The sequence below is a fragment of the Chelonoidis abingdonii genome, chromosome 6 (genome assembly GCF_003597395.2).
Source record: "Chelonoidis abingdonii isolate Lonesome George chromosome 6, CheloAbing_2.0, whole genome shotgun sequence".
Lineage (NCBI taxonomy): Eukaryota > Metazoa > Chordata > Testudines > Testudinidae > Chelonoidis > Chelonoidis abingdonii.
In genome coordinates, this window is record NC_133774.1 from 138,137,756 (window position 1) to 138,165,546 (window position 27,791).

A 27,791-nucleotide genomic window follows, 5' to 3' on the forward strand; every position below is an offset into this window, starting at 1 on the left:
ACAGTGGTGAAGCACTGGAATGGGTTTCCTAGGGAGGTGGTGGAATCTCCTTCCTTAGAGGTGTTTAAGGTCAGGCTTGACAAAGCCCTGGTTGGGATGATTTAGTTGGGAATTGGTCCTGCTTTGAGCAGGGGGTTGGACTAGATACCTCCTGAGGTCCCTTCCAACCCTGATATTCTATGGAAGTGTTTGGAGCAACACTCCTGATGAGCCACAGTTACTATGGTGAGGAGGGAGGGATAGCTCAGTGGTTTGAGCACTGGCCTTCTAAACCCAGGATTGTGAGCTCAGTCCTTGAGGGGGCCTCTTAGGGATCTGGGGCAAAAATGAGTATTTGGTCCTGCTAGTCAAGGCAGGGGCTGGACTCGATGACCTTTTAGGGTCCCTTCCAGTTCTATGAAATAGGTATCTCTCCATATATAGCCATTTACATCTCTTCTTTGAGATGGCATCAGCATAATCTCGTTTCTAGGTTTCTAGTGAGTTATTCGACCACCAGACCAGGAAGGTGGGCTGGGAAGTACTTTAGATTTCAAGAAATGCCTTACAGATTGAGCATTTAAATGCTTACCTGTCAAGAAACGTGTGATGTGTAAATGCATATACAGGAATCCAGGCTGAGCAGCCTTGCAGATTTCTATGAACAAGCAGGCTCTGGGACAATAAGCTTAAGACCCTGAAGTACTGACACCCCAGTCAACTAATATTTTCAGTAAGCAGCACTTGCCTAGTGGAAAGAGTTCCTTTTATATCTATTCCCAAAGGCTACTAAAATTCCAATTGATCTGCAAAATGCCTTGCATCATCTCACATGTCAGTAAGGCTCTGAGTCTGTAAGGTATTAAGCCTAGCTTCCCTGGGACATAAACTAGATTTTGAGAAGGGCATTAAGAGATTGTTAGTTTCATTACAGCACAGACTTGAGGCTCCAACCGACACCAGGCCTACACACTGTACTAAGTACTACATAAAATGAAAGACATTCCCTGCCTAAAATGTTTTCCACTGCCCTTTTTCCTCTGATGTTGCCAAGGCTGCCTCTGAAACTAACACTAGAAGACAATGGGCAAGTACAAGCAGAAAGTACAGACCATTTTCTGGGCTGTTTAGCACAGTCCCAGAGACAGACATGATAGATGAAATGTTGGAGAAAATGAAGAACCTTGCGTTTTTATCTCAAGATTGATGAAACCCCTTCTCCTCAAACAGGAGGTCTTTCCCCTACAATTCACGGTCATGTGGTAGGTTCAAGGTTTTCAGTCAGCAGTACTGTCAGAAACAGATGATGCCACCTTACAAGGTGAAGTGTTAAACTAGGTATAGGATATGCACTACACACTCCTCAGTCACCCGGTCCTTTTACTGAGTATGAGAAAAACTATAGGCAGGCATAGGGAGCAGCTTTTCCTACAGATGAAGCTATACCTGGCCATGACAGCTTGACTTTGGGCCATATGACCATTTAGTTGGATCAAGCACATAAGAGGGGATAGAGCACGTCTTCGTCTCCTTGGACTCTAGGATATCAAACAAAGCAGTGTGTATTTTCCTGCATAGCTGAAATTTCCAGTTCCAGACTGTTATACTTTATCAACTCTGGACTTGTCTGAAAAAATCAGGTGGTGAGATAGAAGAAAATTATTCCCTCATGAGAGGCCAAAGAGGAAATAACCCTCCTCTTACTAGCAAGAAGGGAGGTGTCACATTTGATACCCCTTCTTCCTCCTCTGAAGAAGGGCATTAGGAATACTGGTCAGAGGGGGATGATGTCACAGATGATGGAGCCATCTTGGTCCACTCTGCCACATCCACAGAGTGCATGGCAAAGACAATGTTTTAACTTACTTGATAGAGAAAGATAGGTAAAGAAGAATGAGGAATACTTGTGGCACCTTAGGGTATGTCTACACTATGGGATTATTCCAATTTTACAGAAACCGATATTTGGAAACAGATTGTATAAAGTCCAGTGCACGCAGCCACACTAAGCACATTAATTCGGTGGTGTGTGTCCATGTACCGAGGCTAGCATCAACTTCCGGAGCGTTCCACTGTGGGTAGCTATCCCATAGTTCCCGCAGTCTCCCCTGCCCATTGGAATTCTGGGTTGAGATCCCAATGCCTGATGGAGCCAAAAATTTGTCTTGTGTGGTTATGGGTAAATGTCATCAGTCAATCCTCCCTTCGTGAAAGCAACGGCAGACAATCATTTCGCACCCTTTTCCCTCGATTGTCTGGGCAGATGCCACAGCATGGCAACCATAGAGCCAATTCAGCCTTTTTTCACCGTCACCATGTGTCTACTGGATGTTGCTAACAGACGCGGTACTGCAGCGCTACCTAGCACCATCCCCTTGCTTTTTGCAAGTTAGCAGAGACGGTTAGCAGTCTCTGCACCGTCTGCTGCTTTGCAAGTTGACAATGATGGTTACCAGTCACACTGTACTGTCTGCTGCTGTCATGGGTGCTCCTGGCCGGCCTCGGTGAGATTGGTTGGGGGGCGCATGAACAAAAATGGGAATGACTCCCCAGATCATTCCCTTCTTTAAGTTTTGTGTAATGAAGAGTCAGTCCTGCCTAGAATATCAGGCAAGCCTTCTAAAGAACCAGAGGCGCAAACGGCCGCTCTGGGTCAGAGCCCCAGACATCCCAGAGAAATGATGAGCTGCATGTCATTCTAGTGCCCCTGTAACAATGCCACCCATTGCTTCCCTCCTTCCCCCACCTGTGTGATGAAGAAAGAATGCAGGAACACCACCACTGACTTTATTGCCTCTGCAAACAGATATCAAATCAGGGAGGGGAGGGCAGCCTCCAGCTGCTATGATATTCCAGGCAGGAGTGAATCTCCACTAGACAAAGCTTAAAGTAGAGAATGACCTGGGAGTCATTCCCATTTTTGCCCAGGCGCTCCCAGCCGACCTCACCGAGGCCAGCCAGGAGCACTCACAGGATGATGATGACGGATACCAGTCCTACTGTATTGTCTGCCGTCCACAAGGCAAGGGCAGGGGATGTTGCTGTGTAGCGCTGCAGGACCGCATCTGCCAGCAGCATCCAGTAGACATATGGTGTCACTGAAAAAAGGTGAGACAGGAATTTTTTCCTTTTGCTTTCACAGGGGGTGAGGGTGGGGAGGAAGACAACGACAACATATACCCTGAACCACCCGCGACAATGTTTTTGACCCTTCAAGTTTTGGGAACTCAGCCAAGAATTCAAATGGTTTTCAGAGAGTGCGGGAACTGTGGGATAGCTACAGTCAGTCGCCCTTCCCTCCGTGAGCGTCCATTTCATTCTTTGGCTTTCTGGTACACTTGGCTCAGCTCCTTAAGTTTCAGGCAGCACTGTGTTGAGCCCCTGTTGTGGCCTCTGTCCATCATAGCCTCGGATATTTTTTTCAAATGTTTTGGCATTTCGTCTATTGGAACAGAGTTCTGATAGAACAGATTCATCTCCCCATACAGAGATCAGATTCAGTATCTCCCATATGGTCCATGCTGGAGCTCTTTTTTTTGATTCTGGGACTGCTTGGTCACCTGTGCTGATCAGTGCTCCATGCTGGGCAAACAGGAAATGAAACTCAAGTTTGTGGGGCTTTTCCTGTCTACCTGGCCAATGCATCTGAGTTCAGATTGCTGTCCAGAGTGGTCACAATGGTGCACTGTGGGATAGCTCCTGGAGGCCAATCCCATTGAATTGTGGCCACACTAACCCTAATTCGAAATGGCAATACCGATTTCTGCGCTACTCCCCTCGCTGGGGTGGAGTACAGATATCAATATTAAGAGCCTTTTATATCGAAGTAAAGGGCTTTGATATGTGGAAGGGTGCAGGGTTAATTTGGTTTAACGCTGCTAAATTCGAGATAAACTTGTAGTGTAGACCAGGCCTTAGAGACTAACAAATTTCTTTGGCCATAAGCTTTCGTGGGCTAAAACCCACTTCACTGGATGCATGCAGTGGAAAATACAGTAGGAAGATATATACGCAGAGAACATGAAAAAATGAGTGTTGCTATACCAACTATAACGAGACTAATCAATTAAGGTGGGCTATTATCAGGAGAAAAAAAAAAAACTTTTGTAGCGATAATTGGGATGGCCCATTTCCAACAGCTGACAAGAAGGTGTGAGTAACAGTAGGGGAAAAATTAGCATGGGAAAATAGTTTTGCTTTGTGTAATGACCCACCCACTCCCAGGGTTTATTCAAGCCTAATTTAATGGTGTCCAGTTTGCAAATTAATTCCAATTCTGCAGTTTCTCATTGGAGTCTGATTTTGAAGGGTTTTTTTGTTGGAGTATTGCAACTTTTAGGTCTGTAACTGAGTGACCAGGGAGGTTGTAGTGTTCAACTGGTTTTTGAATATTATAGTTTTGAAAATTCTAGTTCTTGATGTCTGATTTGCATTTGTGTGCATTTATTATTTAGCCAATGTCCATGGCAGAAGGGCATTGCTGGCACGTGATGGCATATCACATTGGTAGATGTGCAGGTGAATGAGCCTCTGATGGTGTGACTGATGTGATTCGGTCCTATGGTGGTGTCCCTTGAATAGATGTGGAAAGAATTGGCAACGGGCTTTGTTGCAAGGATAGGTTCCTGGGTTAGTGTTTTTGTTGTGTGGTTGCTGGTGAGTATCTGCCTCAGGTTGTGGGGCTGTCTGTAACCGAGGACTGGCCTGTCTCCCAAGATCTGAGAGTGAGGGACTGTCCTTCAGGATAGGTTGCAGATCCTTCATGATGTGCTGGATAGGTTTTAGTTGGGGTCTACAGGTGATGGCTAGTGGCATTCTGTTACTTTCTTTGTTGGGCCTGTCCTGGAGTAGGTGACTTCTGGGTATTCTTCTGGCTCTGTCAATCTGTTTCTTCGCTTCAGCAGATGGGTATTGTAGTTTTAAGAATGGTTGAAAGAAATCTTGTAGGTGTTTGTCTCTGTCTGAGGGATTGGAGCAAATGTGGTTGTATCTTAGAGCTTGGCTGTAGACAATGGATCATGCGATGTGGTCTGGATGAAAGCTGGAGGCATGTAGGGAAGTATAGCAGTCAGTAGGTTTCCGGTATAGGCTACCACTCGGAAACCTGTCACCATGCAAGGTAAAGGAGTGTCTCCTGTTTGTTTTAAAGCTGTTATTTCATGATGTCCAATACCCACCCCACATGAGAAAGAGGACCCTATCAGAAAGGCCACACATCCACGTGTAAAAGGAAGAGCAAAGCAATGCAGCCCTAGAAGAGGTGCCCCAAATGCCACAGAAAGAGGGGGCTCGGAGTCCGGAGGACAACAAGAGCCCTGGGATGTCAAAGCACCTCTGCTCTGAAAGCTGTCCTGACGAGCTTTACATCCTGTGCAAGAGCACAGAGACTGCCCAGAACCCAGGCACAACATCCACAGGCTGCATTAGCATCTTCCCAGAAGGCTGCAAGTAATTTTTTTACATATATAACATTTACTTGAATTTTGCCAGCTGATATATCCCAGATCCTTATGATAAGGAAAATAAGAATATTTCCCCTTAATTTATATTCTCTTGCTTCCTCTATCATTTATTCTGTTCCCGTATCAGATAGAAGAGAAGGCAGGAGGCCTAAATACCTCAAGGGGAGGAAGGAACAAGCCCAAGAAAAACATTTGAAATCAAGGGGTAAAACTAAAACTCTTGCTGTTCAAACAGTGAGGCAGATCATAATTGGAGAGTGTAAAGGGAGCCACCAGACAAGCTATGTTCATATTAACAAGTCTATTATCCCTCCGGCTACTCATTACTCTCGTTACAATGACTTTGACCATTTCAAATATTATCATTTGCTAATTCACCCCACCCACAATATTCATCTCTTCACACTGCTTCACTGCCCTGATGCAAGTTGACTGTTTTTAAATTGGTTCATGAAATAAGATGTACATTTATCAGAACTATAATGTTCTAATATTATAATGATAATCAGGAGGATTAGTTGTCATGTTTATGTCCAGTAGGACTTGTCACTTCAGCCAAGCAAAGGAAAATGCTCTCTCAAAAGCTGCACTTTTCCCAAACAGAGCTAAACATTCATTCACAAATCTCCTAGTGATCAATAGCCAGAAAAGTTTAAGTATAAGAAAACATTTCCTTGAAAAAAATCTGTATCACTGCATTTATGTTAAAGGAAAAAGCTAAACATAAGAACTATTAGAAGAGACATTTGTCACATAGATGCTATGAAAAAAGATTGAATATTAAAAATATTAGCAGCTTCTGTGGCAAGACCACCAAAAACTTACTGTGCAAATATGAGGCCAGTATTCAAACTGTTGGAGTAAGGCTGTATTAAGTTCCTCTTCATATATATCTCTGTAAAACTGTGGCATCTTCGATAACCAGATACCATTGCTGTACTTATTCAAAACTTCTTTAACACGATTCTGAACTTCATTTATGTTAGAATTTGAAGGGCCAGTGGGGATGCTGTGTGTTTCTGACACTGGCTTATTCAAATTATCTGTAAAGATGGAAAAATTACAATTTTCAAGTGTCAGTTTGTTCTACAATTTCCTTTTAAAGAACAGTTGCATTTAACTTCAGAAGGGGAACTATATAAAAACGAGGAAGCTAGTTAAAACAGAAATTAAAAGGTATAGTTCCAAAACTGAAATGCCTGCAAGCTGCATGGAAACTTCTTAAAAACACCATAACAGAGGCTCAAGTTAAATGTTTACCCCAAATTAAAAAAACACAGTAAGACGATCAAAGTGGCTAAAAAGTACAAAGTAAAAGAAGCCATTAAAGGCAAAAAGGCTTCCTTTAAAAATTGGAAGTTAAATCCTACCAAGGAAAATAGGAAGGGGCATATACTAGACAGAGTTTAATTAGGCAGGCCAAAAAGGGATTTGAAGAGTAATAGCAAAAAAAATTTAAATACATCAGAATCAGGGAGTCTGCTAACAATTGGTGGGGCCACAGGATGACTGAGGTGTTAAAGGAGCACTTAAGGAAGACAAGGCCATTGCAGAGAACCAAAATGAATTCTTTGCATTAATCTCCAGAGCAAAGGACGTGAGGGAGATTCCCACACCTGAGCCACTCTTTTTAGGTGACAAATCTGAGGAACTGTTCCAGACTGAGGTGTCAGAGGTGGTTTTGGAAAAAACTGATAAACTAAATGGTAATAAGTCACCATGACCAGATAGTACTCATCCAAGAGTTCTGAAGGAACTCAATATGAAACTGCAGAACAACCAACTGTGGTATGTAACCTATCATTTAAATCATCTTCTGTACCAGGTGACCAGAGGATAGTTAATGTGATGCTAATTTTTTTTAAAAAAAAGGCTCTAGAGGTGATCCCAGCAATTACAGGCCAATAAGCCTAACTTTAGCACCAGGCAAACTGGTTGAAACTATAATAAAGAATAAAAGTATCAGACACAGATAAACAAGATTTGTTGGGGGAAGAGTCAACATGGCTTTAGTAAAGGGAAATCATGCCTCACCAATCTATTAGAATTCTTTGAGAGGGTCAACAAACATGTGAACAAGGGTGATCCAACACATATAGTGCACATAGATTTTCAGAAAGCCTTTGCCAAGGTCCCTCACCAAAGGCTCTTAAACAAAGTAAGCAGTCCTGGTATAAGACAGAAGGTCCTCTCATGGATCAGTAGCTGGTTAAAAGACAGAACACAAAGGGTAGGAATAAATGGTCAGTTTTCAGAATGGAGAGAGATAAATAGTGGTGTTCCCCAAACGATCTGTACTGGGACCAGTCTGTTCAACATATTCATAAATGATCTGGGAAAAGGGATAGGCAGTGAGGTGGCAAAACTGAAGACAATAAAAAGTTACTCAAGATAGTGGAGTCCAAAGCAGACTGTGAAGAGTTACAAAGGGATCTCACAAAACTGGGTAACTAGGCAACAAAATAGCAGATGAAATTCAGTGTTGACAAATGCAAAATAATGCACATTGGAAAACATAATCCCAACTATACATACAAATGTTGGGTTCTAAAGTAGCTGTTACCACTCAGGAATGATCTTGGGGTCATTGTGGATAGTTCTCTGAAAACATCCACTCAACATGCAATGGCAGTCAAAAAGCTAACAATGTTAGGAAGCATTAGAAAAAGCGATAGATAAGATAGGAAATATCATAATGCCTCTATATAAACCCATGGTACAACCACATCTTGAATACTGCGCATGCAGTTCTGGTCACCCCATCTCAAAAAAAGATGTATTAAAAATTAGAGAAAGTACAGACAAGGTCAACAAAAATGATTTGTTGTATGCAATAGCTTACAACAAAGGGAATAAAAAGAATGGGACTTTTCAGCTTGGAAAAGATGAATAAAGGATAGGATAGAGGTCCATAAAATCATGAATCGTGTGGAGAAAAAGTGTTATTTACTCCTTCACATAACACAAGTACTGGGGTCACACCCAATTCAATCAATAGGCAGCAGGTTTAAAACAAACAAAAGGAAGAGGGGGTTACTTACCTGTAACCGGAGGTTCTTAGAGATGTGTGGTCCCTATCTATATTCCACAGGTGGCTGACTTGTGAGAAGTGACCAGTGCAGCAGTGGCTGCGGGATGCCAAGGGAACCAAGCAGCATCTGTCATTGCTGCGTATTATGGTATAGAGTACTATGAACGTGTGGACAGAATGCCACATCGCTGCTTGACAGATGTCCTGCCAGGACAGATCTGCAAGTAAGACTGAGGCAGCGGCTTGCTCCCGGCTTGCACTGTTACCCTGCCAGGGAGGCGGTAGATTGGAGAGTTTGTAGCGTTCAAGGATGCACCTTGAGACCCATTTGGAGATTCACTGGGGCAAGGGGGCTTATCCCCTTGCAATGGCTACAAAAAGATTAATTTATTTCCAAAATGGGCAAGTCCTGTGGATGTAGAAGGCTAGTGAGCATCAAACATTGAGAAAGTGCAAGACTCTGTTAGCGGAGAGGTGTGCATCTTTGGATAGAATACTGCCAAGTGGATCACGTGACTGAGGTGGAACTCAGACACCACTTTAAGAAGGAATTTGGGGTGCAGCCATAAGAACACCTAGTTCTTGTGGAATATTGGGGGGAGGGGGCAGCAAGATCTACAATCATGGCCACAAGCTCACTGACCTACCTGGCCAGGATAATGGATACTAAGAATGCCACTTCCATTGAGAGGTGGGAGAGGGAGCCTGTTGTTGGTTCAAAGGGAGGTCTTATGAGGGCAGAGAGAATGAGATTAAGGTCCCATGGGGGTGTACACCAGTGGAAAGGGTTTGAGTAAACATTTTAGGAAGTGCACAGTGGTGGGGTATGTAAATATAGATGTGCTGTCCATGCGGCTAGAAAGGTGCTAAGTGCTGCTAAATGCACACAAAGAGAACAGAGACAGACCCAAGGTCTTGAGGATGCAGTCGAGAATGATGGGAATGATCATCATGCTCAGTGAGTAGTGGTGGCAGTGGGCCCACTCTACGAATCATTTCCATTTAGCTTGGTAGCAGATCCTAGTGGAGTCCCTCCTACTTTGGGTGAGGATTTGCGAAACTGGGAAAGAGCATGCACTGTCTACACTTAATGCCCATCCAAATAACAGGCTGTGAGGGAAAGAGTCTGGACTGGGATGACTGAATCTCCCCCGATCTTGAGCGAGGATATTTAGGAGTGTGCAGAGTGCTGTCTGGATGGAGAGTCTGAGGTGGTCTATGAACCAGACTTGCTGGAGCCAGAAAGATACTATGAGGAGGACAGTGGCACTGTTCTGGTGAATCTTGTGTAGCACTTGCAGTAGGAGCGGAAGAGGGTGGGAGGGGGAAAGTGTAGCAAAGGTTGCCCATCCAGGGAAGGAGGAAAGTGTTGCCTTGAGAGCTCTCTTCTAGAGGTCCTTTGGAGTAATAGATGGGGAGCTTTTGACTTCCAGAGTGGCAAAGAGGTCCATCAGGGGTTCCTCGCTTTATGACACTTTGTGGCATCGCATAGCTCCCACTCGTGCTTGAGGTAGAGCTTCTGCTGAGCGTGTTAGCCAGAGAATTCTGGGCACCCGGTAAATACGCAGCCTGAAATGTCACCTCATTGCAGATGCACCAGTTCCATAGCCAGACCAACTTGGAGCAGAGGGACCTGGCATTGTCCTACTTGTTGATGTATAACACCGCCGTGATGTTGTCGGAGAGGAGCTGAATGCGTAGGGAGCGTATGAGCAGAAGGAAGGCCTTGCACGTGAGGAGGACTGACCCAAGTTCTAGAATGTTTTGTCACACAGCATCAATGCCCCTTGAGCTGTAAGGTGGTTTACGTGGGCTCCCCATCCAGAGAGAGAGGTGTCTGTCATGATGGTGGCTTGTGGTGTGGATGCAGTGAAGGGAGTGCTGATCATGATCTTGGAGAGAGCGGACCGCCATGTGAGGGAGGACAGCATGGTCTCTGGGATGGTGATCCTGAAGTCAATATGGTCTCTGTTGGGTTTGTAAATGGAGAGAAGCCAAGCTCGTAGACAGCACATGTAAGTGAAGGCCGCCATATGCCCAAGGAGGGGGAGAGAGTGGCAGACCATGGTGTGCGGTCTGCGACACAGGCGCACAGTGAGGACTGTCTGTGCTGCAAAGCAGTCAGGTGAGATGAAGGCCCAGACCACAATAAGAGCCTAGTTGCACCCCAATTAAATTTGTTGTCTGTGTGGGTGTCAACACCGACTTGTCCTCATTGACACAGATACCTAGAGATGCTAGGAGACCTGAGACAGTGGATCAAGGAGAGCGCCTCCAACCAAGACAGCACCACCAGGAGCCAATCAATCATTGAGGTAGGGGAACACTTAGTAGCCAAGGCATAGCATCTGGGCCGTTACTACAGCAAAGACTTTTGTGAATAATCTTGGCACTGTTGCTATGTCAAACAGGAGGACCCGAAATTGGTAATGGTGGTGCCCTACCTGGAAATGGAGGAACTTGCAGTGAGATGGGTGGTTACCCACATGGAAATAAGTGTCTTTCATATCGAGAGCTGCAAACCAAGCTCCCTGGTGCAGGCAGGACATAAACAATGCCAATGTCACCATGCAGAATTTGGACTTTCTGATAAACATACTCAGCAACTAATGACCTAGAATGAGGCAGCATCCTCCACCCTTTTTCGGAATGAGGAAGTATGGTAAGCAGAACCCTCTCTCTCTCTCTACTGAGGCAGGATGGGCTCCACTGCCCCCTCCCCCTAGAGGAGCAGAGCACCCGCTTCTTGTTGGAGGAGTAAATGACGGAAGGGGTGCTAGGGGGAGGGTTAGGTGGGAGAGTGATGAAGTGGGAAGGAAAGGAATGCTATGGAGTATCCATGATGGATGACCTCCAGCACCCAACTGTCTGTGGGCAAATAGGGAATGACAGCCCCCAAAGATGACATGGGGTGCTGTGGGTGGTATCGAGGGAGGCTTGCGGGTCTGTCTGTGCATCAAAATTGGATTTTGGCCAGCGGTTGGGTGAAGGTTGAGGAGGTGGTTGTGGCAGACCACAGATGTCAGCATGGTGGCTCTTGGCACAGAAAGTAGGCATGATAGGTTGTGCGCAGCTGTGGGCAGATTGTATCTGCTGTCTGTCTAGGGGTCAGAGTATATCTGCCCAGGGACCAAAGTGTTGATCTGGAATCCCTGAAAGTGTAGGAATTCACCAGTCTTGTCGGTGAAGAGTTTATGTTCATCAAAAAGGAAATCCTGTTTCGTATTTTGGTCCCTTCACATAACTACTCTGGTGGCTAGAGACAGAGGATGTTGGCCACATCCACTGCTGCCTGGAGGGCCACCTTTGTGACCAGTCTCCCTTAATCTACCAGCACCTGGAATTGCTCCTGGTGTTTGAGCAGGAGCTTGTTCTTGAACTCTGCTAGCATACTGTAGTTAAAGTCATACTTAGCTAGCAGAGACTGATAATTAGCAATGCAGAATTGAAGTTCTACAGAGAAACAGACCTTCCTACCCAGCAGATTTAGCCTCTTAGCAATCTTGTCTGGAGGGGTGGATTTTTGTGGATGCTGTCTCACTCATTCTGCAGATATTTGGACACCCAGGAAGCTAAGGGGTGGATGGATGAACAAGAAAGTTGCCCCCTTATCTAGTAAGAAGTAGCATCTCTCCACCTGTGTAGATGTGGGTTCACACGAGGCTGGTGCATGCCCACACCGCATGCACCAGTACCAGGATAGCCTCATTGATAGGGAGGGCCACACTGGATGGCCTTTTGGGTTGGAGGATGTCCAACAGCAGATGTGAGTCCTGAACTTCCTCCAACAGGATTTCCAGGACCGCAGCCACCCTCTGTAGCTGTAGCCCATGAAAGTTTATGCTGAAATAAATTTGTTAGTCTCTAAGGTGCCACAAGTACTCCTGTTCTTTTTGCGGACACAGACTAACATGGCTGCTGCTCTGAATCCTCTATGCTATAAAATCTTTAACTAAGCTAAGAAATATAAATTATAAAACCAAGAAAAGGACAATTCCCACTCAGACCATCTGGCAGGAAGGAGGAACTGGAGAGTCGTCGACACACACTACCTCTTATATTCTCAGTCAGGATCATGAGGAGAGCTACTGTGCATCTCTGGGTCAATGGACGCTGCTTTGAAGAATTTTCAGATTCAGAAACATGGTGTGCATGTGCACCAACTTGTGGACTATACAGAGGGATCATCACTCAAAGAATTTTTTGTTTCCACCACTGTACTTCTTGGTCATGTACCAACTACATCATGTCTCTTTAAAAAGGTGCATTACAAGCAAGATGTAGAGATGATTTGGAAATCTTCAGCCATGCTACCTTGAGCAATAATCTCAGGCATTGTTAAACAGGGGTGGGACAAGTCAGGAAGGGAAATCTCTGGGACAGGGAGGTGGGAACTGGTGATTCAGTAGGTGGCTCTCTTCACTCTATTAGCACTGAAGCAGTGCCCCAGGAGGAGATATGGGGTACTGTTCTGTAACAGGGAAGTCTTTTGTATTAGGTATGGAAGTGAGACTTTGGCAACAGGAAAACATTAAAGGTACAATGTACTTGTCAACACAGATGTGAATAACTGTATTTGAATTTTCACATTTCTCTTTGCACTGAGCAAGATTTGTACACAAGCCCACAAGTGCTGCTGTTACCCTATCCACTCCCTCCACTTTCCTCATTTCTTCCTTTTCTTCTGAAGGAATTTTATAACCATGCGCCTAATAACAAAACCTACAACCATAGGGTGGCAGTCCTCAGTTAGAACAAACAGACAGATGGTTTAGAAGTTTCTGTCAGTTATGTTGCAGTTATACAATTGGTAGGCACATGCTACCTGCTGGAGGGACAACTTAGTGACTCTGGATCCATACTGCTGAATACTCATTTAACTAAGTCCTAACATTGATTATAATTGTACTCAAAAAAAACTTCGCTTATAAACCGAAGTGTCTTGCTAAAGTTTTTAAGTCATACCATCCTCAGTACTGGTCAAAGTAAATTAAAGAGAGAACTACACATCCAAAATGATGGGGTCTAAATTAGCCGTTACCACTCAAGAGAGATCTTGGAGTCATTGTGGATAGTTCCCTGAAAAAAAAAAAAAAAAAAATCTGTTAAACATGCGAGAAAACCTAAATGTAAGGAACCATCAAAGAAAGGGATAGAATAATATGCCATGAATTCCCACAACTTGCATACTGTGCACAGTTTGGTCACCTCATCTCAAAAATGATATCAGAATTGGAAAAGGAACAAGAGCAAGCAAAATGATTAGAAATATGAAAACTTCCATAGGAGGAGAATTAAAAGGACTGGACTGTTCAGTTTAAAAAAAGAAGCTGGGACATGTAGAGGTCTTATAAATCAATGAATGGTGTAAAGAAAAAGTTTATACTTCTTCCTATAACACAAGAACTAAGGGGGATCCAGTGAAATTACAGAGAAGAAGTTGTAAAAACCACAAAGAGCAAAAGGATGTACTTCACACTGTGCATAGTCAACCTGTGGATTGTTCCTATGGGAGTGCTGAGGTCACAAACTGTAACAGGGTTCAAACAATTGTGGAGATTAAGTCCATAGATGGTGGCAGCCAAGATGTGTCACGCATGGCAAGCACAGGTTACCCTCTTTTGTAACTGATGTTCCTTCGCGAGATGTGTTGCTCAAATCCATTCTAGAAGTTTTTTTGTTTTGGCCGCGGGCCGACGGCGTGCCGTCGTCGGATAGCTTTTACCACATAGCAACACTAGGTGGCGGGCTGGCGGCGCCCACCTGGAAGTGGCGGCGGCCATGGCGGCTGATAATAGCCCTGCCGCCCCAACCGCTCCTCAGGTTTCCTTCTTTGCCGGTACTCTGACCAGAGGGGAAGGAGGAGCGGAGTGTGGAAATGGATAACGATGCACACACAATCTCGACGAACAGCAGTACAACGGTGCAGTAACCTTGTTTTTCTTCTTTCGAGGCTTGCTCATAGTCCATTTAGATAAGTGATTCCAAAGCGTTACCTAGTAGGCGGAGAGGGTCGGAGGCTGAGACGTTGCGAAACAAGACTGCGTGTCCGAGGCGGCAATCGTCTCGAGATTGGTCCAACCAGCGCATAGTGCGATGTAAAAGCTGTGCACGGACAACCAGGTAGCTTCGCCCGGCATATGTCTTGGATGGGCGACTTGAGGCCAAGGAAAAGCCGCCGAAAGAGGCTGAGCCCAGAGTGAATGGGCGGTGATGCGACCACGCGGGACGTGAGCCATTCGTAGCCACGTCGGAACACGAGGTTACCCATGATGAAAATCCTCTGGAAGTTACAGGGAGCACCTTTCATTACGGCTCGTGCCATCTCTATGAATAACTGAGGCGAGCGTCTCGAGGCTATGTAGTCTGCTGAGTAAGAATTGCCAGGGCCGGCGGGACATGCTAAGGTGTTGCAGCTGCTTGTCCCGGCGGCAGTGTGCGGCTCGGAAAGAAGACCGGCAGAAATATCTGGTTTAAGATGGAATGAGTGAGACGACCTGCGGAAGGAAGGCTTGGTTGGTCGTAGCTGACGCACTTATCTTTGCAGATAGATGGTATAGGGTGGGTCTACGACCAGCGCGACCGGAGCTCGATACCGTATCTGGCAAGGTGATTAGCTACCCAGAAGGACGTCTCCATGACAGATACAAGTAAGAGCAAGTCGCTAACGAGGCTCAAAAGGCCATGATCAGAGAGTACCAGGTTTCAGATCAACGTAAGGGGAAGGAGCTTAACCGAGGGTAAAGTCTCTCCATCCTTTAAGAACTGGAAACGATTGGAGGTGTGAAAACGGGAGTACCAGACTCTCCAGGATGGAAGTGGAGATGCAGCTAGATGACTAAGGAAGAGGCTAGGCCGGCCTTGAGATAGAGCAAGTAGTCCAGGACACAAGAGACTGGGAACGGCAGTTCGGACATGGAACCCGTGCACACCAGAATGAAATCGCTGCTCACTTCGAGAGATAAGGCCCGCGTAGAGGGTTCTGCTACTAAAGCGACTGTGACCTCAGCTGAGCACCAGGACGCTCAGACTCGTTCACCAACAGCGACCATGCGTAGGTGTAGGCGACGGGAGGTCTGGTGACGAAGCCTGCCGAAGTCCGTGTTATAAGGTCCGGGTAGAAGCGGTAGTGATGTGTCTTATTGATTGGGCCAGGGACAGGTCGAGTAGCACATGTGTACCAATACTGCCTCGGGCCATGCCGATGGCGATCAGCTCAATATCCTGCCTTGTCCTGCGCAGTTTGAGCAGGACCCTGGAGTAACGGACAACGGGAAAACCGCATACGAGGCCCTTCGTCCATGAATGAGAAGGCGTCCGAGAGGGAGCCCGGGGAGGCCCTGTTACGGGAGCAGAACATCTGGACACTTCCTGTTGTCCTTGGAGGCGAACAGGTCTATCTGGGAAAGCCCCACCTCGGAGACAGAAAACAGGACGTCCGACGGATGGACCATTCGTGTGTCAGGAACGATCTGCTCAGTCGGTCGCCGAGTAGTTCCGGACCCCTGGGAGGAGGAGGCTATCAAGTCGATCGAGCTGGGCGTATGCAAAATTCCACAGTTCAGAGGCCTCTTGGCAAAGGGGGACGATCGTGTTCCTCCTTGTTTGTTTATATAATACATGGCCGTCGTGTTGTCCGTTGAAATGGCAACACAACGGCCCTATAACTGCCGCGAAAATGCCTGGCATCCAAGCGGACCGCCCTTAGCTCCCGGACATTGATGTGGAGTTGAACTCTGGTAAGGACCAAAGCCCTTGGGTCTGCGATGGCCCAGGTGCGCGCCCCATCCCCAGAGCGGAAGCATCCCGCGTCAGCGATAGCGGAGGTGTTGAGTCAGATGAAATGGTCGACCGGCGCACACTAGGGCGGGTCCAGCCACAGTTGAGGAGCCCAGCACGTGAGACGTATTGTGACTTACCATGTCCAGGCATCCCTTCGTGGCCGAAAGACTGAAGCGAGCCAGAGTTGTAGAGGGCGCATGCGTAGCCTCGCGTGCTTCGTGACAAAGGTGCACGCAGCCATGGACGAAGGAGGCCGAGGACGGTATGGGCAGTGGTAGTGGGGAAGGCATGAACCCTGAACGAGAGAAACTATCGCTTCTGAACCGTTGAGGAAGGTAAGCTGGCTGTTGCTCGATTCGAGCCAGCAGTGCTCCTATTGATTCTATTTCCTGTGTTGGGGAGTAGGATGGATTTCTCGAGATTGATGATCAATCCCGAGACGAGAGAACAGATCTCTGATGAACTGTACATGTCCGGCTACCTTGGCCTCGGAAGACCTCGAATCAGCCAGTCGTCGAGGTAGGGAAAAACATGGATTGACGATGACGGAGGTAGGCCGCTACTACGGTGCCATACACTTGGTAAAAACTCGAGGGGCCGAGGAGCGAGGCCGAGGGCAGAACTGCAAACTGGGTAGTTGACGACGGTTCACTACGAAAACGAAGAAACCTCCTGTGTGGGTGTAGATCGCAATATAAAATATGCGTCCCTTCATGTCGAGAGCAGCGTACCAATCTGCCGGGGATCGAGGGAAGGAATGATAGTTTCCCAGGCCTACCATGCGAACTTGAGCTTCCTGAGATTTGTTCAGAGCTCGCAGGGTCCAAGATGGGACGCAGGCCGCCCTTTCGCCTTGGAATCAGAGAAGTACCTGGAATAGACCCCTGCCTCTCATGGCCCTGGAACCTCCTCTATTGGCTCCCAATGCGAGGAGCTTGAAACTTCCTGTTAGGGAGTTGCTCGTGAGAGGGGTCCCTGAAAGGGACGAGGAGGGAGGTGGGAAGGCGGGTCGAAGAAACTGGAGACGGGTAGCACCCTTCCACCGGCTGAGGATCCCAGCGGTCTGATGTTAGCTGTGGACCAAGCAGGGAAGAAAGCGGCGAGCAGTTGGAAAACTGAGTTGGATCCTGGGAGGAAATCGTACGGTTTGTGCTCTCGAGCGCACCTCCAAAGCTGGGTTTCGGTCCCGCAGGTGTCTTGGCGGACCGGAGCTGTTACCCCTTGAGGCCAGACTGGCGTCTACGAGATAGTCTGCCTCTGCGCCAGAGAAGTCTTGTCTCGGCCGAGGGGGTAGAACCGGTGGGCTGGGGACGGAAGGCCGCCTTTGCGGTCTGCGCGTGTGCATCCCCAGCGAGCGCATTATTGACGCGATTGTCTGTAAGCTTTGGAGGCAAGGGTCCGTCTTTTGAGAGAAGAGTACCCTGGCCGTCAAAGGGGAGGTCGAGTGTATTAGGTATTGGAACTCGGGGCTGGTAAGGCCGGACGCTGCAGCCATGAAAATGCGCTCTCATAGCGACCCTGATGCAGAGTTCTAGCTCGGAGTCTGCCGCATCTATAGAGGCCTGAAGGGAGGTGCGCGCCACCTTCTTACTCCTGCATGAGCGTCGCTGAAGAAACTCTTTGCGAGAGTTCCTGTGGGGAGAAGGTCAGTTAAATTTCTCCACTGACTCCAAGTGTTAAACTGAACGGCTCAGTAGGGCCTGTCTGATTGGCGATTCGGAGCTGGAGGAGCCCCCAGCGGAGTAAATCTTCCTGCCCAGAGAAGGTCCATGCCGCCTTGCCTCTCTTAGACAGTGGGCGCAGGTGCTTCGCTGACCTGTTGCCCGCTCTCGCGCGTTGACTGACTGGACCACTCAACGAGCAAGGCGGAGGATGAACATACAGGTACTCGAAACCTGTTGGAGGGGACCATGTTATTTGCGCTCATACCCCTTGTTGCCGTGGCACACCGAAGCCGGGGTCTGCCAGATGGTATCGCTCGTGCCTGGATGGTACGAATAAAGGGACGCATATCCCCCCCCGCGGGTCGGGCCTCCGCTGAGAGGATAGTGACCACGTGGTCGTTCCACCTCTCGGGACTTCCTCCACTGGCAGTTTTATGTTCAAGAGCAATCCTGCCGTACGAAGGTCCTGGTGCGCCCTGAGTCGATAGCGTGGGCCCTGAGTGGATGTTCCCGCCACAGCCTCGTCCGGAAGAAAGAGACGAGACTCCCGGACCAAAGGCGTCTTGAAGGGCTCTCGTCCGGTGGGGCATTCGCGCTTGATTCAAGGTGAGGTGCGCCCTGTTCATAGTGTCCGCGGTGGCTGCCACCGTGGACTCGGGTGCTCCTCCAGTCAGATGTGCAACGGGAGCGAGGCGGAGGCTGGTGGTGGCCCTGGCTTTGATGGTACGCCCCACGCGAGTCCAAAAGGGCCCACTGCTGAGGCTCTTGAGTTTCTCGAATCCCCATAAGACGTCCGAGTCCGCCATGGGAGGAAACGGATGGCTCAGGTGGGTTGGCCAGCGGTGGAGCGAGAGTGGGAGACGATAGTCTCTACGGCCCAGGTTGAGTCACGTGCACGTGGTGCTGAGAACGGTAGTTTGGAGTCCCACCGGTGCCGTGAATGAGACCCGGGATCTTACTTACAGCATCAGGTGCCGGGAGATTGACCCGATGCACCGGGAGCCGCCGTGCCGAGATCGGCTCCGAGACCTTCGGTGGCTGGGAGGTCCGAGTGGTGCGGGATCGTCCATGCCGGGACCCGGTCTCAAAGACGGCGGTGCCGGAAACGGTGCAAGACGAGAACGGCGCCGGTAAAGCGCGACGGAGATCGGGACCGTGAGCGGTACCCGTGAGTAACGTCGTACCGTGAAAGGAACGCGGGTCGACGCGAGTCTGCCGGGATCCGGAGCGATGTGAGACGAGAGCGTCTGCGAGACCTTCGAACTGGAACGAAGTCCGCACGGCTGCCGGTGAAGAAGTCTCAACGAAGCCGGCTTGCCTAGAAGATTGTGGGACCGTCGCACCGGCGGTGCCGGGGGTCGAGGCAGCTCGGGCTCCGTCATCGCAATAAGGTCCCGGCGCCGAGAAGCTCCGGGTTGAAGGCACCAATGAGCTCAACGGCGGCAACGCGCCGGGGGAGCCAAATAGGCACCGAACCGACGGCCGCTGTCCGGGGCCGAAGTCAACGGCGACACAGATCCTCGATGCCCACGGCAGGAGTCGGTGCGGGGGCGTCGGTTGACGGCTAACGTCGCTTACTGGCGGCTGTGTAGCGGCCGCAGGAAGCTTACGCTCATTGCCTTTCGAGAGGGGAGCGGTGCCGACCAGGAGTTGAGCCGGAGACTGGTGAGGATCTTGTTAGCGGGCGAGGTGCGGTGCGAGAGGCGCTGTTCCCGTGCTGCTGCCGGTCCGAGGACGTGGGTGAGTGCTGCCTCCATAAAGTATACCTGTTAAGCAACGCATCCTCTCTTCCGAGGCGGGGCTTGACGCCTGCAAAATTTACATTCTGGTCAGGTGGAGTCGACCAACCTTAGACAGGAACGTGCGGAGCGCCTGTGGCAGCGAGGGCGCGACAGCCACGCAACGGTTGAAGCCCGGCGACCTGCATCGGCCGGTGCGGGGTAGGGACGGCCTATACCCGCATCCCTAACAACTAATTTACAACAACAAACAACAAAACTATCTACTAACTATTATTTAAAGAAGTAAGACATACAAATTCAAGAAAAATAGTGAAGCTAGGGATGAGAACAGATAACTGGCTCCACCGTGCCACGACCGACACGGCAGTAAGAAGGCATCTGCGGTTGGGCCGGCAGGGCTATATATCAGCCGCCATGGCGGCGCCACTCCAGGGGGCGCCCAGCCGGCCCACCTAGTGTTGCTAGGGTAAAAAGTATCCGACGAACGTGCACGCGGCGCGCGCACACCTACTAGAATGGATATGAGCAAGCACTCGAAGAAGAACTCCATGTTCTGGATGTCCCTAAACATCCAACTGCCATAAGCTGGGAATGGGCAACGGAGGATGGCTCTCTCAAAATTGCACCCTTCTGTTCATTCCCTCTGCATCTGTCACTGGCCACTGTCAGAGATAGGAAACTGGGCTAGACAGACCATTGGTTTGATTCAGAATATTGTTTTTATGTTTAATCAGTTTATAATTGCATAGCAAATTCCCTCAGAAAATAGACTGGGTGGGTATATTGGCTTTACCAGTCTTTCATTGTTAAAAGTATTGTCTTATGTACAAAATAAAAGGCTATAAATATGGTTCATGTTATGAATACATGCCTAACCCAAAGTGGAAAACCCACATACCATTTGAATCCACTGAAGAGCTTCTGGACAGATGCACTTGAAGTTCTTTCTGAAACCGAGGTGGAAGAGTTAATCTTTTTTCAGGCCTAAAAAAAATAAAATAAAAAAAAAATAAATCAAAGAAACTTTTAATTCCTTTCCAGTCTAATCAGTACTACATCTTCTCATGAAAACAATATCAAAATAGTCATTTATAGTTATCTTTTTGTTCAAAATTAAGATTAAAGCAGTAGTCTCACTTAGAAGATGGATTAGGAGTTCTGTTTGGAGGTAGAACCACTTGTGGTTGTCAAGTTCATAGAGCAGGAGATAAGGGAATTCACTGTTTTTAGAAATAAAATGTATGTGTTGGAAGGAGAAAAAATGAAGAGGAGTGGGATTTACTCAGAAAATTGCGGTTCTTTGAAGAACCACATTGTGAAAGCTCACTAAACTCAGTTCACTGAGACCAATGTAGGAGCTCCGCAAGTTTCATCTGTTAATTATAGCCGGGAGTTTCATGTCACTCTGAAGCTGACTGGGCCAAAACGAAACTGCAGTCTTCACCTCTCCTAAAGCATTCCCTTAGGTTCTCAAGCTTCTGCTAATGACACCTCCCCTAGGGAGGAGCAACAGACTGCCAATATCAAGGCCAGGGGTGGATACTCTCAGGCCTGGTCTACACTACGATTTTAGGTTGAATTTAGCAGTGTTACCTCGATTTAACCCTGCACCCGTCCACATGACAAAACCCTCCCCCCCCCGACTTAAAGAGCTCTTTAAAATAGATTTCTTTATTCCACCCCCGACAAGGGGATTAGTGCTGAAAATCGGCCTCGCCAGGTCGAATTTGGGGAGGTATGGACGCAATACGACAGTATTGGCCTCCGGGAGCTACCCCAGAGTGCTCCATTGTGACTGCTCTGGACTGTGTTCTCAACTCAGATGCACTGGGCCAGGTAGACAGGAAAAGTCCTGCGAACTTTTGAATTTCGCTTCCTGTTTGGCCAGTGTGGTGAGCTCATCAGCAGAGATGACCATGGAGTCCCAAAATCGCAAAAGAGCTCCAGCATGGACCGAACAGGAGGTATGGGATCTGACTGCTGTATGGGGAGACAAATCCATGCTAGCTGAACTCTGTTCCAGTAAACGAAATGCCAAAAACATTTAAAAAAAATCTCCAAGGGCCTGAAGGACAGAGGCTATAACAGGGACCCGCAGCAGTAATATGTGAAAATTAAGGAGCTCAGGTGAGCCTACCAAAAAACAGAGGCAAACGGCCGCTCCGGATCACAGCCCCAAACATGTCGCTTCTATGATAAGCTGCATGCCATTCTAGGGGGTACAGCCACCAGTACCCCAACCCTCTGCTTTGACTCAGTCAATGGAGTAGAACGTAATACGGAAGCGGGTTTTGGGGACGAGGAAGATGAGGAGGAGGTTGAAGATAGCCCATAGCAAGGAAGGGGAGAAACCGGTTTCCCAACAGCCAGGATCTGTTTCTCACCCTGGACGTAGAGCCAGTACTCCCGAACCCAAGTGTCCAAGGCAGGCTCCCGGACACTGAAGGTAGAGAACGAACCTCTGGTGAGTATACCTTTGTAAATATTAGACATGGTTTAAAAGCAAGCGTGTTTAATGATTAATTTGCTCTGGCATTCACAGCCAGTACAGCTACTGGAAAAGTCTGTTAACATGTCCCTGGAGGATTTCCCAGACGTCTCCATAAAGCTCTCCTGATGTACTCCCAAAGACTTGGCAAAAGGTTTCTGGAGAGGGCAGCCTTATTCCGCCCTCCATAGGAGGACACTTTACCATGTCAGGCCAGTAGCATGTAGTCCAGAATCACTGCTGAACAAAGCATTGCAGCGTATGGTCCTGGTGTTTGCTGGCTTTCAAACGAAATCTGTTCTTTATGTGTTATCCTCAGGAGCGTGATATCATTCATGGTCATCTGGTTGAAATAGGGCAGTTTTATTAAACGGACATTCAGAGGTGCCTGTTCCTGCTGGGCTGTTTGCCTGTGGCTGAACAAAAACCTTCCTCGCTGTTAGCCACGTGGTGAGGAGAGGGGTGAAGCCCCTTCTTTTAAACTGCCAATCCATGTTAAACAGCCATTCCAACAGCTGCTTGGTATGGGAAATGAGGGCACTGCCGTTTGAAACCATTCCCACATGTTATGAAAGCTAAAGAAGCCAAAGGACTGTGGCTTACCATGGCTGCCTGCAAGCCGAATTCTGTTGCCTGGCCCTGTGTGAGTGATCTCTCACATCAAACTAGCATACCCTCAAAATAAAGAGGCAAAATGCAACCTTGTAACGAAAGCATGTGCTGTGTAATGTTAACAGCAAGGTTTACCATGAAAGAGTGCACCCACTGTTCTATAAAATGTGTCTAACTACCACTCTCCCTTTTTTCCCCTCCACCAGCTGCATATATGTTTCTCCTTCACAGAGGGTAGCAAAAATTAGAAGGTGAAAAAACCACACTCGGGATGAAATGTTCTCTGAGTTCATGCTGTCCTCCCACACTGCCTCCACGCATTCTGCTGCGCTCTGTCAGACAATGTCAGAGTGCAGGAAAGCACAATATGAATGCGAGGAGAGGTGGCGGGCTGAAGATGATCGGTGGCGTCAGCTTGCTGACAGAAGGCAGGAGTCAATGCTCAGGCTGCTGGAGGATCAAAGTTTCATGCTTCAGTGGCTGAGCTGCAGGAAAGGCAGCAGGAGCACAGACCACCGCTGCAGCTCTTGTGTAACCAACCACCCTCCTCCCCAAGTTCCATAGCCTCCTCACCCAGATGCCCAAGAACGCGGTGGGGGAGCCTCCGGCCACCCAGCCACTCCACCCCAGAGGATTGTTCAAACAGAAGGCTGGCATTCAATAAGTTTTAAATCTTTAAAGTGCAATGTGGCATTGTTCCTAACTCCTCCCCCATCCCTCCTGGCCTCCTTGGCAGTTATCCCCCTATTTGTGTGATGAATTAATAAAGAATGCAGGAATGTGAGGCAACAATGACTTTATTGCCTCTTCAAGCAGCGACTGAAGAGGAAGGGGAGGGTGGTTAGCTTACAGGGAAGTAGAGTGAACCAAGGGGGGGGAGGGGGTTCATCAAGGAGAAACAAACAGAACTTTCACACCGTAGCCTGGCCAGTCATGAAACTGGTTTTCAAAGCTTCTCTAATGCACAGCGTGCACTCTTGTACTCTAACAGCCCTGGTGTCTGGCTGCATGTAAGCAGCAGCCAGGCAATTTGCCTCAACCTCTCACCCCACCATAAACGTTTTCCCCCTTACTCTCTCAGATATTGTGGGGCACACGGCAAGCAGTAACAACAATGGGAATATTGGTTTCGCTGAGGTCTGAGTCAGCAAACTGCACTAGCGCGCTTTTAAATGTCCAAATGCACATTCTACCACCATTCTGCACTTGCTCAGCCTATAGTTGAACAGCTCCTGACTGCTGTCCAGGCTGCCTGTGTATGCCTTCATGAGCCATAGCATTAAGGAGTAGGCTGGGTCCCCAAGGATAACTATAGGCAATTCAACATCCCCAATGGTTATTTTCTGGTCTGGGAAGAAAGTCTCTTCCTGCAGCTTTTGAAACAGACTAGAATTCCTGAAGATGCAAGCATCATGTACCTTTCCCGGATAACCCACGCTGATGTTGGTGAAATGTCCCTTGTGATCCACCAGTGCTTGTAGCACTACTGAAAAGTACCCTTTTTAGTTTATGTACTCGCTGGCTTGGTGCTCTGGTGCCAAGATAGGGATATGGTTCCATCTATCACCCCACCACAGTAAGGGAATCTCATTGCAGCAAAGCTATCCACTCTGATCTGCACATTTCTCAGAGTCATTACCCTTGATAGCAGCAGCTCTTTGATTGTGTTGGCTACTTGGATCACAGCAGCCCCCACAGTAGATTTGCCCACTCCAAACTGACGTCCAACTGACCAGTAGCTGTCTGGCGTTGCATGCTTCCACAGGGCTACCACCACTCGCTTCTCAACTGTAAGGGCTGCTCTCATCTTCGTATCCTGGTGCTTCAAGGCAGGGAAAAGCGAGTCACAAAGTTCCATGGCAGTGCCCTTACACATGCGAAAGTTTCACAGCCACTGGGAATCGTCCCAGACCTGAAACACTATGTGGTCCCACCAGTCTGTGCTTGTTTCCTGGGCCCAGAATCAGCGTTCCATGCCATGAACCTGCCCAATTAACATCATGATGTGCACACTGCCGGGGCCCGTACTTTGTGAGAAGTCTATGTCCATGTCCATGTCCATGTCACTCTCGTCACTGAGCTGCCATCGCCTCCTTGCCTGGTTTTGCTTTTGCAGGTTCTGGTTCTGCATATCCTATTGGATAATGCACATGGTGTTTACAGTGCTTATAACTGCCGCGGTGATCTGAGCGGCCTCCATGTTCCAAATGGTGTGTCTGCACTGAAAAAAGGTGTGAAACGATTGTCTGCTGTTGCTCTGATGGAGGGAAGGGCGACTGATGACATGGCTTACAGGGTTGGCTTACAGGGAATTAAAATCAACAAAGGGGGTGGCTTTGCATTAAGGAGAAACACAAACAACTGTCACACACAATGGCCCCCTCAAGGACTGAACTCAAAACCTTGGGTTTGGCAGGCTGTCGATTTCATGGAGGGAGGAAACAAATGAATACAAAACAAATCGGGACTATTTCTTGTTTTGATTCACTCAATCTATCTTTTACATAGTTAGAGTGGCAGCAGATGGTGCAGTTCAATTGCTACCCATTGTCAGCTCCTGGGTGCTTGGCAGAAGATGGGAATGACCTGGCTGAGTCACTCATGTCTGCCCAGGCGCCCCTGACCGACCTCACCGAGGTCAGCTAAAAACACACCCAGGAGCACGACGATGATGGCTACCAATCATAATGCACTGTCTGCTGCCAAAAGGCAATGAGCTGCTGCTGTGTAGCAATGCAGTACCACATCTGCCAGCAGCCAGGAGACATACGGTGAGTGAGTGGGCTCCATGCTTGCCATAGTATGGCATCTGCACAGATAACCCAGGAAAAAAAAAAAAGGTGTGAAACGATTGTCTGCTATTGCTTTCACGGAGGGAGGGAGGGCCTGATTATATGTACACAGAACCACCCACGACACGGTTTTTGCCCCATCAAGCACTGGAATCTCAACCCAGAATTCCAATGTGCGGAGATTGCGGGAACTATGGGATAGCTACCCGCAGTGCAACACTCTGAAAGTCGATGCAAGCCTCAGTACTGTGGACACAGTTCGCCAACTTAATGCACTTAGAGCATTTTGTGTGTGTCCACACACACTTGACTGTATAAAAAACCAACTTCTATAAATTCAACCTAATTTGGTAGTGTAGACGTACCCTCACTGTGACATCACCAAAGATGCTTGTACTTCATATCCATCTATCTATAGAAGTAAAGAATGCAAATCAACTGAATGACAAAAATATGGCTAGTTTATCCAAAGTATTAGAAACTAGTTGCCTAACTTAAAAAAAAGTGTTGATATTCCTTCCAAACTTGAAAACAATAAGGTTGCACACTTGTGTAATCTGAGTACCTAAGTGACTTTAGTCTTTAGCTCTTCATTTTAACTGACCTATATACGTATGCATTGTAATCTCATCATCACATATTATAATACATTATTAGGGCTGTCAATCTCAATTAACATCTGCTATTAACTGAAAGCAAAGTTAACATGTTATTTTTTTAATGTGTTAATCAGATACCTCACACCCCGCCCACAGGTATCAGTTGCAGGGGGGCTGAAGCCCCAGCCCGCAGCTTCCCATGCCTGTGCCCAGAGCCCCTAGTCCTAACCCTATTTTTGAAAATACAGAAAATCCAAACAATATTTAAATAAATGATATTCTAATATTGTTTAACACTGATTAAAACTGATTAATTGTAATTTTTGTTAATCTCAATTTTTCTAATATGGTTGACAGCCCTAATATACATAGGCATATCATCTTTCAGATGTCTTACTGATTTAGAGGCAAATACCGACTTCCAAGCAAGCTGCAGGTGCTCAACACACCTGAGGATTTGGCCCTTGATCTGGTACTCTGCATTCTCACAAACACGTAGTGTCTTACAAAGATGTACATTTTACTATTTTTCTTCCACTACTTGTAATATATCTCTAGTCCCCGTGTTGGGCTAAGTGTTTCACGGTTCTTTAACTCCCATCAAAAATAATGTCACATCAGAACCTAAGACTGAGATGCAGAGCCTTTTGGAGAGGGTGTGGGGAAGCAGGTCTTTTGAACCCTCTACCTCTTGCATAGGGTTTCCTGGGGCCTCTGTAGAAAAAAGCTGAGGCATGTCTAGATCTAAAACAATGGATGGTGAAACTTCCTGTTACGGGCAGGGTTGTATCTCCCATTTAGCTGAATTGCAAATTCTTGTTCAAAGGAGAGCAATATCCAAATCAGACTATAAACAGTAAAAGCAATACAATGCAATTAATAAAAACACCAATCATGAGCTAATATTTAAATTGATTCTTAATGGTTCAGGCCCCTTACCACTTATACTTTCATTAAGCTTTATAAATGCAGAGAATAGACCCTGGCATGTTCAGACTATGTGGATTTATGCATCTTCTTTCCATATTTCAAAGGAGAGTTCCTGCTCTATATTTGGAGCAGTTCACCACTAGGTGTCACTAGTGCTCCATACTGACAGCCTATAACCCCTTAACTTTATCCTGCTATTGCTGGGGCGTTGGTGGGGGGAGAGGAGGGTTTGGCTGCTCATTAGAGTGAAATCTGCTGGAAAGCAAGCAGGAAGTTTTAAATCGGAGTGTGTTGGGCTTTACTATAGTATACAAGGTAATACTGATTGAACTGAAGTAGGTCTGAGGGTTTGATCCAACATCATATAACTGTGCACTCATGTTGTGACACATACAAGTTAACCACAGAAAAGCAGGTACATGCATAACTAAGTTTTAAAATAGTGGAGTTTTAGGTGTTTCCGCAACTAGTTAAAGAGAACGCCATTGATTTATATGATGTATTACAAATTTAATTGGTGCAAAGAATGTATTAGTATGGGTAACCCGCAATACCACACATGGATTAAGGGCAAGGTCCAAACTGTTTTACATTCATGGAAATGGTCAAGTACGGCTATGAATCTGATTAATTATAAATTGGGTGAGTCCCCAGCATGGCATCAATGGGTCTGTACCCTCTCTGAGGGGCTTCACTAACAGATTTCTTCC

General features: G+C 47.4%; 2 protein-coding genes across 8 annotated transcripts in view; one reads left to right on the top strand and one right to left on the bottom strand.

The window, feature by feature from the left end:
- The window catches only part of TSTD2 (thiosulfate sulfurtransferase like domain containing 2), a 575,835-nt gene that overhangs the window by 260,999 nt on the left and 287,045 nt on the right, over positions 1–27,791 (top strand). The window lies entirely within an intron of this gene.
- TDRD7 (tudor domain containing 7) overlaps positions 1–27,791 on the bottom strand; it is a 139,737-nt gene that overhangs the window by 78,870 nt on the left and 33,076 nt on the right. For all 7 annotated transcript variants that reach the window (XM_032772598.2, XM_075067445.1, XM_075067446.1 and 4 more), the window contains exons 5-6: positions 20,559–20,644; positions 6,267–6,484 (exon numbers count right to left, since the gene is read on the bottom strand). In XM_032772598.2, coding sequence (XP_032628489.1) covers positions 6,267–6,484; positions 20,559–20,644 — 304 coding nt within the window. The remainder of the gene's footprint in view (positions 1–6,266; positions 6,485–20,558; positions 20,645–27,791) is intronic.